Raw genomic sequence first — 18,101 nt, 5'->3', positions numbered from 1 at the left:
TCTGATAGGTCCTTTGTTCTTTCCTTCCATTGGTCCATCCTCCAATTTAACTTGGAGGCCAGACTGTGCTCTAGGGATAAAAGTTACATAAGACTACTTCTACATGGATTTGAATAAGATGAATTTAACAATTCAATAGAGCTGTGTGTGTATTTATTTTTTACAGCATTTCTATGTCTCCATCTCTACACCCTTAGAACTGAAGATGTCTATAGACCTCTATTTATAATTAAAGACAGTGGCGGTGATAAGAAACAAAGGAGGTAAATTTTATTTTTGTGTTTAAATATTTTAGCTATTGGGACAATAAATATAAAAACTAAATTTAAACTGCACTTAACATAATCTGAAGTCACACTATAACCAAAGCAAATAGATTTTATTTAAATTCATTTTGTCAAAATACAGATATTTTTGTACAACTTATGTTGCTCTTTTTTAAAACTTAAAAGGTAGTAGTACATGTTACAAGCATCTCTCTGGGTTTTATTCGTTGGTTTCACATACTACAATACAAAGCCTTTTAAAAAGAACATTGCATAAATTCTGAAATCACATGTTTACTTGAAAAGTTACTTTCATATAGAAGTTATTTTCAATATTTTCTCTTAAATATTTCTATAATGGGATAAATGGAAGTAGGGATTTAAAGGTAATACTACCCAGCCAGCTATTTTTTTTTTTTAAGTTTTTTGTAGCACATATATCCTTAACATTTTCCTCTGGATGAATATAATATTAACAGAAACATGTATTGGTACATAAAATATAATTATAGAACTAACCATGAATATTGAACAGTTTGGTGCTCCCGTGTGTTAATATTGTAGAACACCTTCTCAATTTTCCTGTTCTTTGAAAATTGTTTTGTTTTTGAAAAATTATTTAACTTAATGATAGTTGTTTACAGAGTTCAAAGAAATGTTTGAGAATACTATTTTCTATACAAGTAAGGCCCTGACACTCTAAAGCTGAGGTCACAGTTTGTATCAATATGATAAATATTTACTATTTTATTACATAGATTGTGTATGAAATTACAATATTTTACTGGTAACAAATTTAGTAAGACAATATGTTAAAAAATACTAAATTTGTATGTGTGCTTTGGAAGATGGTACTGTAAAAGAGTAAGTCTGTGAAAATTTTAATATACTGTGATCAGCATAAAATATGTAAATGAGTTATTTTTTTAGCCCTAACCCAGTAATAGCCTTCCTGTTGGTAAAATAAGGTATTATTTAGCTATTTGGTATATTTTTGAATAAGAGAATGATGTCTTACTGAAAATCAGACTTCATATTTTAAGCTTTAGATGTTTTCTTTTATACTGTATTTCAGAAAATAGAGTACCTTTTGTGTTTTGAAATAGAAAATGTTCTTAACTTCTCATATTCTTTTTTTTTAAAGATTTTATTTATTTATTTGACAGAGAGAGACACAGCGAGAGAGGGAACACAAGCAGGGGGAGTGGGAGAAGGAGAAGCAGGCTTCCCGCTGAGCAGGGAGCCCGATGTGGGGCTCGATCCCAGGACCCTGGGATCATGACCTGAGCCGAAGGCAGACGCTTAACGACTGAGCCACCCAGGCGCCCCTTAACTTCTCATATTCTTAACTTAAAAATTACCAATGCTTTTACAACCTTTCATACCTTGGCCACTATCTGTTTCCCTTAAAAATTTTAGTAATGAGGCTAAACCTAGACTATTGGATTTCCACTTACATTATCAGCTGCAACAACACATACATTTAACACCTATATGTAATTCATGTTTGAAAACTTGCTTTAACTTCAAAATGAGAGAAATTATAACTACATATTAAAATGACACAATAATGTTCCTGTTTGATTACTAATTGAAGGAAAGAACACGTTTCTTCTTCTCTTCTTCCTAATTTCGTGAAATGACCAGTTTCACTCCTATTGATAAAGATAGCTTTATGGCAGCTTCACCACCACAACACATGCACCAGCTCTTCCAATGTTGACAGGAACTTCCTAACAGAGAAAAAAAACAAACAAACAAGGAAAGAAATACTGTCTTAATGAACTTTGTCTTCAGCATAATATATATATATATATATATATATATATATATATATATATATATAATATACCATGTTGGAGTTGAACACGTCCTTAGCTATTCTGGTCCAACCTTCACCTGGTATAAAGATGGAAATTGCAGCCCAAATAACTGTCCAGTGTGGTGGAAAGAATATATTATTTAAATGATGTAAAGCTGAGTCTGAGAAGCAGGTGATTTTGGTTGATAATTTTCTCATTTGAAAAATTACAGCTAATAAAAATTACAGCTAAAATTATTAGCTTGAAATCCTTCAAAGTTTTTGTTAGGGTTAAGTGAGATAATGAATAAAAATAATTTGGCAGATAGTGGTTATAATTCCATTATTTGTTAGTTCTCTTTCACTCTTTCCAAGGTCACACAATGAAACAGTGAAAATCCAGGAATAGAATCTAGGTCCCTTAAGCTACTGGTCTGCAATTTTCAGAAAAGTAAATTCCACAAGCTTAGCAAACATTTTGGTTATTGTATTTGACTTAACAACTCCTTGTTTGCTTTTTTTTTTTTTCTTCCATTCCTAGCTGGTTCTAAACACTGATAAAATAAGGAGCTACCTGCATGGCAGAATTTGAGTGTTTCTGAGGGTCTTAACAAATCAAATTGTTGGAGGAGATAGAAAGCCATTGTCAGCTGTCATTATATTAATACATATTTCTTTAGAACAGTAACTAGCTTACTGTGTAGAATATAGAACAGCATGAAGTCAATATAAGGGAAGGTGAAGTTTGATACAAAATAAAAATGTTTGCCTGTTTGTGGAAATGATGAGTTAATCATACTTTATTATTTTTTTATTAAGCTGCCATTTAATTAACAGAACACCATTAGATATCTTTTTAATAAATCCAGTATTATCACTAGAAAAAAATGTCAAAAGCATCAAGTTTGCTTTTAGCATCCCCAAGATGTCCTTCTTGTACTCTCCTTAGAATTTCTTCTGTTAGATACCCAGCATTCTTGAGAGGGTTTAATCCAGTCTCTCATTGTTCACTAAATTCCTTGAATGACTGATTAAGAATTAAGAGTGTTGTAGTTTATACAATCTCTATAAAAGGGGACTGAAAAAAATTTCCCCTGGTCAACAACCAATAAGAAGACGCAGATATTTGTTGATGAGGACATTGCACTTTGGTTCTCAAGTCATAATACATACTTAGAAAGTTGGCCAGAGTAAGGCTTTCAAATTATTGAATTGGATTCACTTGAGTAAAGCTTTTGAATTATCAAATTGGATTCACTTTTCTATGAAAGGAATGAGTCCATAAAGCCAAGAGAATGCTCTGTTCTCTTTCATATAAGTACTGATGGATCCTGCCAATGATAAAGTAGATCAACTGTACTCAATAGTATAGGTAAAGCAATTACTGCAAATTTCACTAAGAGATTCTGGGTAGGCCCTAATTCCAAACATATATTGTAAAGATTTTTATTAAAACCTGAAATGTACTAATTTCAATACTTTCAATGACAGTACCTCTTTCCATTCATCTTTCTGTGCGTCATATGACTCAACAGTGTTCAAATAAGTATGCCCATCATATCCTCCAACCACATACAGTTTGTCTCCAAGGGGACATACAGCAACAGCATCTCGAGGAACACTCAGAGGTGCTACAGTTGACCATGAATCATTTTTTGGATCATACCTTAAGAGTTTAGGAAGACAATTAAAAGATGAAGTCTGATAATGTTAAAAATAATAGACATTTATAAAATGTATACTTATCCAATATAAGGAATCAAAAACACCTTATAAATAGCAAGTTTAGTCTAATAAATGTTAAAAATAAGTACATGAAAAATTCTTTTCAACCATAAGACATCACTCAAAGCATATCAAAAATGTATTTCCTTTCCAAAGTACTATGCATCCTTTGATTAGTACTTAGATTCTCTATAAGGAAATTTCACATATTAGCATCTTATCTTTATGAAAAAAAATGTCCCCTCTCTCTTTTAGTATGCTGGTTGGAGAGCTTTTGTTTTTCACTTATTCTTTGTTTATCAAAAGTTTTTTGTGAGATGCCTTATCTTGTTCATGTGAGAGCCCACATTTCAAGTAAATCTGAATATAATCGCCTTCTTGTTTTGTAGAATGTAGTACCCTGGTTTTAGTATTATTTGTAGTTAGAATGACCATAGTTTTATCCTATCATTTTCCCCATGAGTGTTCCAATTTATCTTCACAGGAGGAATTTTTCCCATTTTAATCTGAAGTTAACTCTTTATCCCTAAACCTTTTCTGTAAGCTAAATGAAAGAGAACTCAGTAAGTAATAAAACCTTCTCCAGGAATTCTTTCCTAAAATTTGAAGCCTTTTAAAAAAAAAGCATAATACTAAAATCTGAAAGGGGTGGACAATAAAAGAAAACTTACATAATTATACATGAAAATATTCTCTGCTTTTATATTGGCCTATTTGTAAAACCCAGTGAAAAAAGTTTATTCTACAGAATAAATTTTTATTTATTACCTTCTACTAATGTTCTTAAATTTCTATTACCTCTTTTATTTCTGTTTTCATCTCTTAAGATATATTCTAAATTATCTGATCTTGGCTTCCATTTGAACTTGACCTCACATCCAGTAATATTTTTAATAATATCTGAAATCAGCAAGAACTAAAATAACCTCAGTGTTCCATACATATTGTTGATTGTCATGTAGCATATCATCTTCAATTCTGCTGTTGTAATAAAACCCAGAACCAGAAAACCCATAACTGTATGCTTTAGCTAAGCTAAATGTTCAACAATAATTTGCTATTATTAATTGGTGCTGCCCTCAACTAACTGACTACATACATAAATGAATGGTGAACCAGGGCTCACAGAAGGATTTCCTTACAAATCTGCATCTAAACTTGACTTTCCTGTATGTGCATGATAATTAATGCTCAAAGATCTGTCTAATGTTAATATTATCTCATTATTGTTTGATTAACAAGAGATATTTGGGTAACATTGAATCTTTTGAAGAAAAACATTGTCAATAACGTTACTATCTGTAAAGACACACAGGAGAAGTTATTAAAGAAAAAGTTAGCACTTATTTGTGGAACATAAGGAATAACATGGAGGGCATTAGGAGAAGGAAGGGAAGAATGAAGGAGGGGGGAATCAGAAGGGGAGATGAACCATGAGAGTATGGACTCTGAGAAACAAACTGAGGTTTTTAAAGGGGTGGGGGACTGGGTTAGCCTGGTGATGGATATTAAGGAAGACACATACTGAATGGAACACTGGGTGTTATATGAAAATGATGAATCATGGAACACTACATCAAAAACTAATGATGTACTGTATGGTGACTAATGTAACAAAATAAAATAAAATTTAAAAAAAGTTAGCTACTATATCACTTTCAAATTAAAATAACATCATGCCTCTCCCTTTTTGTTTTTGTTTTCTGTCTCTCCTTACTTTGAATACAGTATATATATTCTAGTAGAAACAAAGTGGAGTCTGAAGTAAAGAGAATTAGCTATGGACTTATTCCTACACTTAGAGAAATTAGAAATAATCTGCTTGACTACTTTGCCTCAATTTTCTCATCAACATTATAGAAATAGTAATCCCTGAATCAACCAACTTGTTTATGTGATGATTTTAGAAACATTTAAATTATTACCTTAAATAATTGAATGAGATTCTTTTTTTTAAAGATTTTTATTTATTTATTTATTTGAGAGAGAGAATGAGAGAGAGAGAGCAGGAGAGGGGGGAGGGTCAGAGGGAGAAGCAGACTCCCTGCAGAGCAGGGAGCCCAATGCGGGACTTGATCCTGGGACTCCAGGATCATGACCTGAGCCGAAGGCAGTTGCTTAACCAACTGAGCCACCCAGGCACCCTTGAATGAGATTCTTAAGGTACTGAGTAGGCCAACACTGTTTTAGTTGTAGAAAACAGTCAGAAAAATTGTCTCAGACATAAAAATGAGGATTATCTGATTCCATAGAATGTGAACTTTTGATTGGCTTTCTACCAATAGAACTATTTTACAACTCTGTAGGTGGTGTTGTAGAAAACTGTTTTCTTGTACAAATGAATTTTACCTAATGGAGATAGAATTAATTTCCACCATGTAGAAATGGCCACCAAAGATTAAATTTTACTCTCCTTAGGATATTAACTACTTTTGCACCTATTAACATTTTTTTTCAGTATTCCTAATTGTCTATATGTCTTTTCTTCAAAGACTCTTTTGCACCAGTTTTAACATCTTATGGGTTACCTCATTAATTAATGAATCATAAAATCCTTGACCCATGTTAATTTTATATTTGTATGAAAGTCATAATTGTAATATTTTGAAAATTATATTTTAACATTAACCATTTTCTCAAGGTCTTTTCAAAGAAAATGCCAATAACGGGATAATAATAGTAATAACAATACTGGTCATTACAAAAATAATACAAACAAAAACAACCATCAACTAACTTCTACTGAGTACTTAACAGGTGCAAGACAATGTACTAAGTTCAATATCATTTATTATATTGTACTCTATGGGATTGACACTGTAATTATTCCTTTTTTTTTTTCACATGAGGAAACTGATGTTTGTGGATGTAAAATAACTGGGTCAAGGTCACCTAACATATAAATAGTGAAACTGGGATTTGAACGCAGATTTGTGTGTCTCCAAACCAAATACTTTTAACTAGTATGCTATATATTTTTTAGTACATGTGAAGTGCTCTTTTTTCCATTAATTTTTTTCGAGATTTTATTTATTTATTTGAGAGAGAGCACAAGTGGTGTGAGGGGCAGGGGGAGAAGCAGGTTCTCTGCTGAGCAGGGAGCCTGATGTGGGACTCTACCCCAGGACTCTGGGATCATCACCTGAGCTGAAGGCAGATGTTCAATTGACTGAGGCACCCAGGTGCCTCTCCATTAAATTTTTTAATTGTATCTGAATATTTTTTAAAATCGGTATATTTGGAAATGTAATTATGTCAGTAAATAAGGTTAAACATTTAATTATTAGGATGTTTGTATATATTTAATTTTGTAGTCTGCACTATGAACTTTATCAAAAAATATGAACTGAGTTTATGTTTTTCTAGTTCTGTGTGTAAATGTCTATTTAAATTAGTATCAACACTTTAAGAAATTGTTAGGTTAATTTTATAGTGAACAGTCTGTTGTCCTAAAATAGAGCCCAACTCCTTTCTCTTGCAGGTATTAACATACAATTCCACAATGTCAGGGGTTCATAAAGTAAAGCCAGGGAAATGCTGGCATAGTAAGCGGTTATAAGGTGGTTATTTAAGTAAAATATTTTGGGGCACCTGGGTGGCTCAGTTGGTTAAGCGACTGCCTTTGGCTCAGGTCATGATCCTGGAGTCCCTGGATTGAGTCCCGCATCGGGCTCCCTGCTCGGCAGGGAGTCTGCTTCTCCCTCTGACCCTCTCCCCTCTCATGTACTCGCTCTCTCCCATTCTCTCTCTCTCAAATAAATAAATCTTTAATTAAAATATTTTGTGTATTCTAGATTTTTTTTCTTATGAAATGTGTCCTTTTCCTTACCAAACTTAGTTTTGTAGACCTATACATTTAGGTACAAGGAACCAAGCAAATGCAACACAAGTTATACCATTAAGATCTAACAAAAAGCCTTCAAAGCTGTAGTCAAACAAAGCATGGATTCTAACATCCATAACAAAAATCTCTTACTAACTTGGATTTATTACAAGAAAATTGCTGTCATAAGGGCTTAAGACCTTTTATCTGTCTATATATTTACATGATTTAATTTTTAATTAAGATGAAATTTTTGTGAAGTCAGGTTCAGTTTTCATAGTAACAAACTTTTATGACCTTTTATTTACTAGATATAATCATATAACTGAGATATCACACAGTCAGAAGTGACACAGCTCTGATCTCGGGCTAGTAAAATCCATGGGAAGTAGTAGTACACATGTCTTGTGAAAGATATAGGGATATTACTGATATATATATAGAACTGGAGCAAGAGATTACTGATTGAAGATTGTACTAGAAGAACTAAGGCCTAAGAAGCATCACGGCTGAGACTCTTAAACAAAATAAGACATTTATTTTTTAGTATTTATTTATCTATTTGAGAGAGAGAGAGAAAGGAGGCACAGAGGGAGATAGAGAGAATCTCAACCGACTTCCTGCTGAGTGTGGATCCTGATGCAGGGCTTGATCTCACAATCCTAAGATCTATACCTGAGCAGAAATCAAGAGTCAGATGCTTAACCAACTGAGCCACCCAGGTGCCCCAATAAAGAATCAAAACGTACACAGGCACACACTCATAAAATGGCCCAGGAAACACACACCTAAGAAAGGTCTGAAAAGGCCTCAAGTCTTCATGCTGGCTTGACCCCGGTCACAGAACATAACCTGCCTATTAGTGAGGTTTCCCTATGAATGGAGCCAATCTTCAGAGACTGGGAAAGGTATCTGTTATTTCAAATGCCCAGTTTTCCACAAAAGATCACAAAGAATACAAATAAACAGGAAAGTGAGTTTCATTCAAAAACAAAACAAAACAAAACAACAACAAAGAAATCTCCAGAAAACATCCCTGCAGAAACACAGGCTTCTGATTTACAAGATAAAGCCATTAAGACGACTGTCTTAATGAAGCTAAAAGAAAAACAGACTAAAGGGAACTAAAATATCAGGAACAAAAAGAAAACTAAAGGAAATCAGTAAATGATATATGAACAAAATGAGGATGATAACAAAGGGAAATAAATTATGAAGAACCAAACAGAAAATCTGGGGCTGAAAAAATAAAATCACTGAATTGAAAAATCACTAGAGGGGTTCAGTAGGAGACTCGGACAGGCAGAAGAAAAAATAAGTTAACTTGAGACAAGTCATTCAAAATGATCAAGTCTAGGGAGCAAAAAGAATAAAGAAAAGTGAACAGAGTCTAAGAGACTTATGAGACATCATCAAGTGGATCAACATAGGCATTTTGGAAGTCCCAGAAGAAGAGGAAGAGGAATAAATAATATTTGAAGAAATAATAGTTAAAACTTCACAAATTTTAAGTAAACATGAATCTGCAAATCCAAAAATCGAAGTGAACTTCAAGTAGGACAAATCTAAACAGACCCACACTGGGGTGATATAATAAAACTGCTGAACATCAAAAACAAAGAGACAATCTTGAAAGAGAAAAACAATTTTTGACACACAAGTGATCCTCAATAAGACTATGAGCAAATTTCTCATTAGAGAACAGAAAGAAGTAAGAAGATACATTTAAACTGCTTAAAGAAAAATCCTGTCAACTGAGAATTCTCTAACTGGCAAAATTGCCCTTCAAAAAAGAGGGAAATATTAAGACATTTCCAGATAAACAGTGGGTAAATGAGTTTATTACAAGTAAATCTGCCCTATAAGAAATTCTAAAGTTAGTCCTTCAAGTTGTAATAAAAAAAAATACTAAACAGTAACTCAAAGTCATATGAATATATAAAGTTCTCTGGTAAAAGTAAAAACATGGACAGATATAAAAACTATTTATTATTTTAATTTCAGTTTATATCTCTACTGTTTTTCTATAGGCCTTAAAAGACAAAAGCATGAAAATAATTAAAAACTATGTTAGTAGAGGGGTGCCTGGGTGGCTCAGTCAGTTTCTTGATTTTAGCTCAGGTCATGATCTCAGTGTTGTTGGACTGAGCTCTGCCTTAGGCTACATGCTCAGTGGAGAGTCTGCTTGAGATACTCTCCCTCCTCCACTCCTTATGACCCCCTCCCCCTCTCTCTCAAATAAATAATCTTAAACAAAGCTATGTTAATATGTACACAATATATAAAGACATAATTTATTATATCAAAAACATAAAGTAGGGAAGAGGGCAGACCTGTAAAGATTAGAGTATTCTTATGCAATTGAAGTTAAGTTGGTATCAATTTAAAATAGACTGGTAAATGTCTAGGCTGTTACATGTAATCCCCATGATAGCCACAAAAGAAATAATTTTAGAATATACAAAAAAAGGAATTAAGAGCATTATCAAAACTTGTCACTATGAAAAATCAACTAAACACAATGAAGGCAAGAAGATAGGATATGAGGGACAAAAAACTATAAAATATATGAAAACAAATACTGAAATGGCTATATTAAATCTTTCTCAATAATCACTTTAAATGTCAATGGATTAAATTCCCCTATTAAATGTCATACCTTGGTAGAAGGATTAAAAAAACAAAACAACAACAACAACAACAAAAAAACAAAATCCAGCTATATGCTGTCTACAAGAGACTCATTTTAGATCTAAGGAAGCGGGCGCCTGGGTGGCTCAGTTGGTTAAGCGACTGCCTTCGGCTCAGGTCATGATCCCGGAGTCCTGGGATCGAGTCCCACATCGGGCTCCCGGCTCAGCGGGGAGCTTGCTTCTCCCTCTGACCCTATCCCCTCTCATGCTGTTTCTCTCTCTCTCTCTCTCAAATAAATAAATTAATTAATTAAAAGAAAAAGATTTAGATCTAAGGAAGCACATAGGTCAAAAGTGGAAGAATGGAAAAAAAATCGAGGTAAATGGTAACCAAAAGACAGTAAGGGTGAATATACTAATATTATACAAAATAGACTTTAAGACAAATGCTGTTTAAGAGAAAAAAGCACATTATATAATGATGAAAAGGTCAATTTACAAAAAACATATAACAATTATAGACATAAAAGGACCAAACACCAAAGTTTCTAAATACATGAAAGAAACATTGACAGAATTAGAGGGAGAAATAGCTCTACAGTAATAGGAGAATTTAATTCTTCACTTTTCATAATAGGTTGAATGACCAGACAGAAGATAAATAAATACATAGAAGACTTGAACATTATAGACCATTTGAACCTAACAAATATATATATATATGTATATATGTATATATACATATATATATGTATTCAACAAAATCATATATATTTTCAACAACAAACAGCAAGTATATATATAAACACATATATATATATAAACACATATATATATTCTAATATGTTCTACCTAATAAAAACAGAAGAAACATTTTTTCTCAAGTAAACATGGAAAATTACCCAAGATAGAACACATGTTAGCACATAAAACAAATTTTAATAAATTTAAAAATGTTAGGGGTGCCTGGGTGGCTCAGTCATTAAGCGTCTGCCTTTGGCTCAGGTCATGATCTCAGGGTCCTGGGATCGAGCCCCACATTGGGCTCCCTGCTCTGCGTGGAGCCTGCTTCTCCCTCTCCCACTCCCCCTGCTTGTGTTCCCTCTCTCGCTGTGTCTGTCTCTGTCAAATAAATAAATAAAATCTTTAAAAAAAAATTAAAAATGTTGAAAACATGCAAAGTCTTTTCACAATGAAATGAAACTATAAATCAACAGCAGAAGGAAACCTGGAGTAACCACAAATATATCAAAATGAAAGAACATTCACCTCAAAAAGCCAATGGGTCAAAGAATATATCATAAGGAAAATTAGAAAATAAAATGAAAATGAAAGCATGACATACCATATCTTATGGGATGTGGAGAAAGCAGGGCTATGTGGAAAATCTATGGCTATAAATGCTTCCATTTAAAAGAAAGAACAATTTCAAATCAACAACCTAACTTTACATCTTAAGAAAATATAAAAAGAAAAACTAACCCCAAAGCTAACATAAGGAAGGGAATAACAGAGATTAGACAATAAACAAATAATGAAGAAAATTTAAAAAGAGAAAATCAATGAAATTGATAGTTGGTTCTGCAAAATGATCAACAAAAATGATAAAACTTTAGCTAGTTGAATACCAGAAAAAGAGAAAACTCAATTGAAACCAACAATGAAAGAGGGGAAATTAGGACGTTTCAGTGCAAGATGGTAAGATAGAAAGATCCTGAATTCACTTCCTCCAAAGAACACACCTAATTACACCATATAAAGAACAATTCCCCTGAATAAGAACTGAGGGCCAATGAACAGCTTCTGTACAACAAAAGGGAAAATGGCAAAGGAGAACAGCAAGAGAGAATGAGAGAGAGTAATAAAGGGAATCCCTAACCTCCACACTGCAAACTGCAGTATGGAAGGATAGTAAGGAGGGATTAGGAACAGATTTCTCCATCCTTGGGCACAGAAAAGAAGTCACAATTTAAAAGACCACCTAGAATGTAAAAGAGACAGCACTAGAACACCACCAAATGGCAGAGGAACTGCAGCAATGCTTATCAGGTCAGAAGGACTAGAGAAGAACAGGTTTATGTCCCCCCTCTACCTTAAAAGCTCAGAAGGGATCAGGGTCCAGTGGTGATAACTGGTTTGCTGCCTCAGCAAGTCCCAATCACTTTGGGGCACAGAAAAAACACCACGGTTTACAAAGGATGGGGAGCTGTGGGAATGCTCTCTGGGTCACTTTTCCTCCAAGGTAGGAGAAGTGAATTGGAGGGGATATTTTGGAGGATAAACATGGGTGGAGGAATGGAGGGAGTTTCCTTAAGCCAGCTACCAGAAAGTGATAGAGCTCTGGAGGGAAAAATCAGAACTTTTATAAATCTACTCCAGTGGGAGACATCCCTGCCTTAAAGTTGCTCGGTTGGCAAGTCAGGGCAGAATCCTAGGTGAGACACTGTGTCTTAGGATCCCCGGGTCATGGAAATAATGGGGGTGCCTGAGCCAGCAGAGTTCCCAAGCATTGGAGCAGGGAAACCGATGAGGGTCAGCAAGCCCAGGAGGGGGCTATCAGACCGGTTTGCCATAAACGTTGAACAGCAGCACATTCAGGTGACCACTCTCCCCTTGGGCCCTGAAAAGGCAGAAACATGGCCAACCTCAGCCTTCCCCCAGGCGAGGCAGCATGGGTACATGCACAATCAAGTGACCGTTATCTGTGCAGGCCCCTGCAAAGAGCAGAAATGTGGGTGATCCTCTGCTTTCCCCCAGGAGGGGCAGCATGGGTGCTCACCAGAGGAGTCTATAGAGTTTTGCACTCACAGAAGTGAAGATTGATTTTCCCTGAGGTTTTACTGAAGAGAAGGGGTTAAGATGGTTCAGCTCCAGGGCTAGAGATCAGGGCACAGCCATTTTTATCTTCATCCTCTGAAGTAGCACAGAAAACCTTCAGAGAAAAAAAAAGCCACATAGAAGAACCCAAAGCAGCTTACACTGAGCCCAGCTCCCTGGCAAGAGGCAGTGCAACTGCACCCAGCCAAAGACACCTGAAATTAAGTGCAACAGGACCCTTTTCCAGAAGACCAGCTGTAACATCAGGAGAATAAAAAGTTTACCAAGCACACAGAACTGCAAAACTCCAGTGCTAGGGACAAATATTATATTATAGAAGTCTAGGTTTTTTCTCATGATCTTTTATTGTTCAGTTTAAAATTTTCCTTTTTTTCCCTATGTTTTTAATTTAAATTCAATTAGCCAAATTATAGTACATCATTAGTCTCAGATGTAGTGTTCAATAATTTATCAGTTTCATATAACACCAGTGCTCATCATATCACATGACCTCCTTAATGTACATCACTTTCTCAACAAGTTTCTTATTATATCAACTCTTTGTTCTAGGTTTTTTTTTTTTTTAACTTTCATTCTTACATTTATATTTTATAGATATACTCTTAATTTTTGGCTTCATTACAATGTATTCAATTTTATTTTTTGTATATATACATTTATTATATATAATTTTCTTTACAATTTTGGGATTTAGTGTCTTCTAACAAACAGACCAAAATACACCCAGGACCAAGTGGATCACCTTGTTTTGTCCACCTTGGAGATTATAATCTTTCTTTCATCTTTTTTTTTTTTTTCAATTTTGTTTCATTTTGGTTTCTGACCTCTTCAGATTTGTCTAGTGTGTATTTCAATTGGGTCATGGTTGATATATCTGATTTTGTTGCTTTTATCCATTCTACTTAGCGCCAAATGACTAGAAGGAGAAATTCACAACAAAGGAAAAAAAAAACAACAGTGGTAATACTTTATGCCACATATCTAAGTAGTATGTATATAAGTAAAATGTTAGGAACGCCTGGGTGGCTCAGTCGGTTAAGCAGCTGCCTTCAGCTCGGGTCATAATCCAAGGGTTCTGGGATTGAGTCCCACATCGGGCTCCCTGCTCAGGGGGGAGTCTGCTTCTCCCTCTGCCTCTGCCCCTCTCCCTGCTTGTACTCTCATTCTCTCTCTCTCTAGCAAATAAATAAATAAAATCTTTAAAAAAAATAAGTAAAATGTTAAAGCTGGCATTCATGATAATGATTATAAAGTCACTGGTTGTGCTTGTAAAAGCATAAAGGACACTAGAGAATCTCTTAGTGGAGAAATGAGATCTAATCAGGCCAAAATTAAAAATGCTCTAACTGAGATGCAGTCTAAATTGGATGCTCTAACAGCTAGAGTAAATGAGACAGAAGAGAGAGTCAGTGACATAGAAGACAAGATGATGGAAAGGAAGGAAACTGAGGAAAAGAAAGAAAAACAATGAATGGACAATGAGGGGAGGCTTTGAGAAATCAGCGACACCATAAAGCGGAACAATATTAGAATTACTGGGGACCCAGAAGAAGAAGAAAGAGAGAGAGGGGCCGAAGGTATATTTGAGCAAATCATAGCTGAAAACTTCCTTAATCTGGGGAAGGAAACAGGCATTCAAGTCCCAGAGGTAGAATGCCCCCCAAAATCAATAAAAATAGATAAACATCCTGATATATAATAGTAAAGCTTGAAAATTTCATAGATAAAGAGAAAATCCTGAAAGCAGCTCGATGCAAGAGCTCCTTAACCTACAATGGTAGAAATATTAGACTGGCAACAGACCTATCCACAGAGAGCCTGACAGGCCAGAAAGGGCTGGCATGATATATTCAGGGTACTAAATGAGAAAAACATGCAGCCATTAATACTTTATCCAGCAAGGCTGTCATTCAGAATAGAAGGAGAGATAAAGACCTTCTAGGACAAACAGAAGCTAAAAGAATTTGTGATCACTAAACCAGCCCTGCAAGAAATATTAAAGGGGATCCTGTAAGTGAAGAGAGAGACCAAAAGTAACATAGACCAGAAAGGAACAAAGATAATCTACAGAAACAGGGACTTTACAGGTAATAAAATGGCACTATTTTCATATCTTCCAATAGTTACTCTGAATGTAAATGGGCTAAATGGTCCAATCAAAAGACACAGAGTATCAGATTGGAAAAAAAATAAAAATAAAAAGCAAGACCCATCTGTATACTGTCTAGAAGAGACTCATTTTCACCCTAAAGACACCTCCAGATTGAAAGTGAGGGAGTGGGGAATCATTTACCATGCCAATGCACATCAAAAGAAAGTTGGGGTAGCAATCCTCATATCATATCAGACAAATTAGATTTTAAACCAAAGATTATAGTAAAGGATGAAGAGGGACACTATATCATATTTAAAGGTTCTACCCAACAAGAAGATGCAACAGTTATAAATATTTATGCTCCTAACTAGGGAGCAGGCAAGTATATCAACCAATTAATAACCAAATTAAAGCAATACATTGATAATAGTACAATAATAGTGGGGCACTTCAACACCCCACTGACAGCAATGGAGAGATGATCTAAACAGAAGATCAACAAGGAAACAAGGGCTTTGAATGACACACTGGACCAGATGGACTTCACAGAAAAATACAGAGCATTCTATCCTAAAGCAACAGAATACACATTCTTCTCGAGTGCACATGGAACACTCTCCAGAATAGATCACATACTGGGTCACAAATCAGGTTTCAACTAATACCAAAAGATTGGGATTATTCCCTCCATATTTTCAGAACACAATGCTTTGAAATTTGAACTCAACACAAGAGGAAATTTGGAAGGAACTAAAACACTTGGAGGTTAAAAAGTACCCTACTAAAGAATGAATGGCTCAACTAGGAAATTAAAAAAGAATTTTAAAAAATCATGGAAACTAATCAAAATGAAAACACAACTGTTCAAAATCTTTGGGATGCAGGAAAGGTGGTCCTAAAAGGGAAGTATGTAGTAATACAAACCTTTCTCAAGAAACTGGAAGTTTCAAATACACAAGTTAATCTTATACCTAAAGGATCTGGAGAAAGAACAACATATAAAACCTAATCCAAGCAGGAGATGAGAAATAATAAAGAACAGAGCAGAGATCAATGAAATAAAAACCAAAAGAACAGTAGAACAGATCAATGAAACTAGGTTCTTTAAAGAATTATTACAATTGATAAAATCCTAGCCAGACTTATCAAAAAGAAAATAGAAAGTACCCTCGGGGCCCTGGGTGGCTCAGTTGGTTAAGCGACTGCCTTCGGCTCAGGTCATGATCCTGGAGTCCCTGGATTGAGTCCTGCATCGGGCTCCCTGCTCGGCAGGGAGTCTGCTTCTCCCTCTGACCCTCCAGACCCTCCCCCCTCTCATGCTCTCTCTCATTCTCTCTGTCTCAAATAAATAAATAAAATCTTTAAAAAAAAAAGAAAATAGAAAGTACCCAAATTAAAAAATAAAATCATGAATGAAAGAGGAGAGACCACAAGCAACACCAAGGAAATACAATTTTAAAAATATATTATGAGCCATTGAATGCCAACAAATTAGGCAATCTTGAAGAAATTGATTAATTCCTGGAAACATAAACTACCAGAACTGGAACCAGAAGAAATAGAAAATCTGAAGAGCCCCATTACCAGCAAAGAAATTGACATAGTAATTAAAAATCTCTCAACAAACAAGAGTCCAGGGCTGGATAGCTTCCCAGGGGAATTCAACCAAACATTTAAAGAAGAATTAATACCTATTCTTCTGAAGCTGTTTCATAAAATAGTAAGGCAAGGTAAAACTTCCAAACTTGTTTTATGAGGGCAGCATAGAGAGTTCCAAACAAGCTGAACCCAAATATTATTTTCAACAGTTTTTTGTACATTCAAATATCACAACACATAATAATTAAAATATGAGTGGTTAATGATAAAGAAAAAAAAATTAAAAGCTGCAAGACAAAAGCAAAAAGTTAGCTACAAAGGAAAACTTAAAAGCAAAAAGTAAGCTACAAAGGAAAACTTACAAGGCTATCAACGAATTTTTTAGCAGAAACTTTGCAAATAAGAAAGGAATGGCATGATGTATGCAAAGTGCTGAAAAGAAAAAAAAAAACTATGGCTACAAATACTCTGTTCAGTAAGTTTATCTTTCAGATTTGAAAAAGTAATAAAGAATTTTCCAAGACAATCAAAAGGTAAGAGTTCATCACTACTAAACCAGCCTTACAAGAAATGAAGGGACTTTTATAAATGGAAAACAAATGGCCAAAATTACACTTAAGGACATTATGAATAAAAGAAGTAAAATATGACAACATATACATAAAACATGGATGAGGTAGTAAAAAAGAAGCAAAGAAAAAAAGTTGTTTTTCCCCCTAAGGATGTGTTTGAACTTAAATGGCCATCAAATTAATAGAGATTTCTATATACATAGGGTGTTATATAAGAACTTCACGGTAACCACAAGCCCAAAATCTATAATGGATTCCAAAACAATAGAAAGAAAGCCAAACAAAACATTACAGGATGTTGTCATTCACAAAGAAAGAGATCAAGGCAAGAAGAAAGAAACAGAAGAAATACAGAAACAACCAGAGAAAAGAACAACAAAATTCCCATAAGTACATACCTATCAATATTTATTTTAAATATAAATGTCCTAAATGCTTCTATCAAAATCCATAGCATGGCAGAATAAATTTTTAAAAGTAAATACTTATCAATATTTAAATATAAATGTCCTAAATGCTTCTATCAAAAGACGTAAGATGGCAGAATAATTTTTTCCAAAGACCCATTTATTTTCTGCCTACAAGAGACTCACTTCATACTTAAAGACAGATACAGATTTAAAGTGAAGGGATGGAATAATATTATTTTCAACATTTTTTTGTACATTCAAATAAAATGTATATATTTATTCTTTTATTTTTTCTCCTTTTTTTGAAAATTTTCAGTATGTTCAGTTAGCCAACATATA

The 18,101-nt window shown here is 34.3% G+C and overlaps 1 protein-coding gene across 2 annotated transcripts in view; it reads right to left on the bottom strand.

Annotated features, from left to right (window-relative positions):
- Positions 1–272: 272 nt before the first annotated feature.
- KLHL4 (kelch like family member 4) overlaps positions 273–18,101 on the bottom strand; it is a 171,499-nt gene continuing 153,670 nt past the window's right edge. For both annotated transcript variants that reach the window (XM_064574317.1, XM_045880176.2), the window contains 2 exons: positions 3,562–3,733; positions 273–1,999 (listed from right to left, as the gene is read on the bottom strand). In XM_064574317.1, the coding sequence (XP_064430387.1) occupies positions 1,940–1,999; positions 3,562–3,733 (232 nt within the window). In that variant the 3' untranslated portion in view covers positions 273–1,939. The remainder of the gene's footprint in view (positions 2,000–3,561; positions 3,734–18,101) is intronic.

Source organism: Mirounga angustirostris, unplaced genomic scaffold (assembly GCF_029215605.1).
Source record: "Mirounga angustirostris isolate CCGP_5_RB_7025 unplaced genomic scaffold, mMirAng1.0.hap1 SCAF_11, whole genome shotgun sequence".
NCBI lineage: Eukaryota > Metazoa > Chordata > Mammalia > Carnivora > Phocidae > Mirounga > Mirounga angustirostris.
The sequence above is the reverse complement of the archived record's forward strand: the minus strand, read 5'-3'. Positions and strand labels throughout refer to the sequence as shown.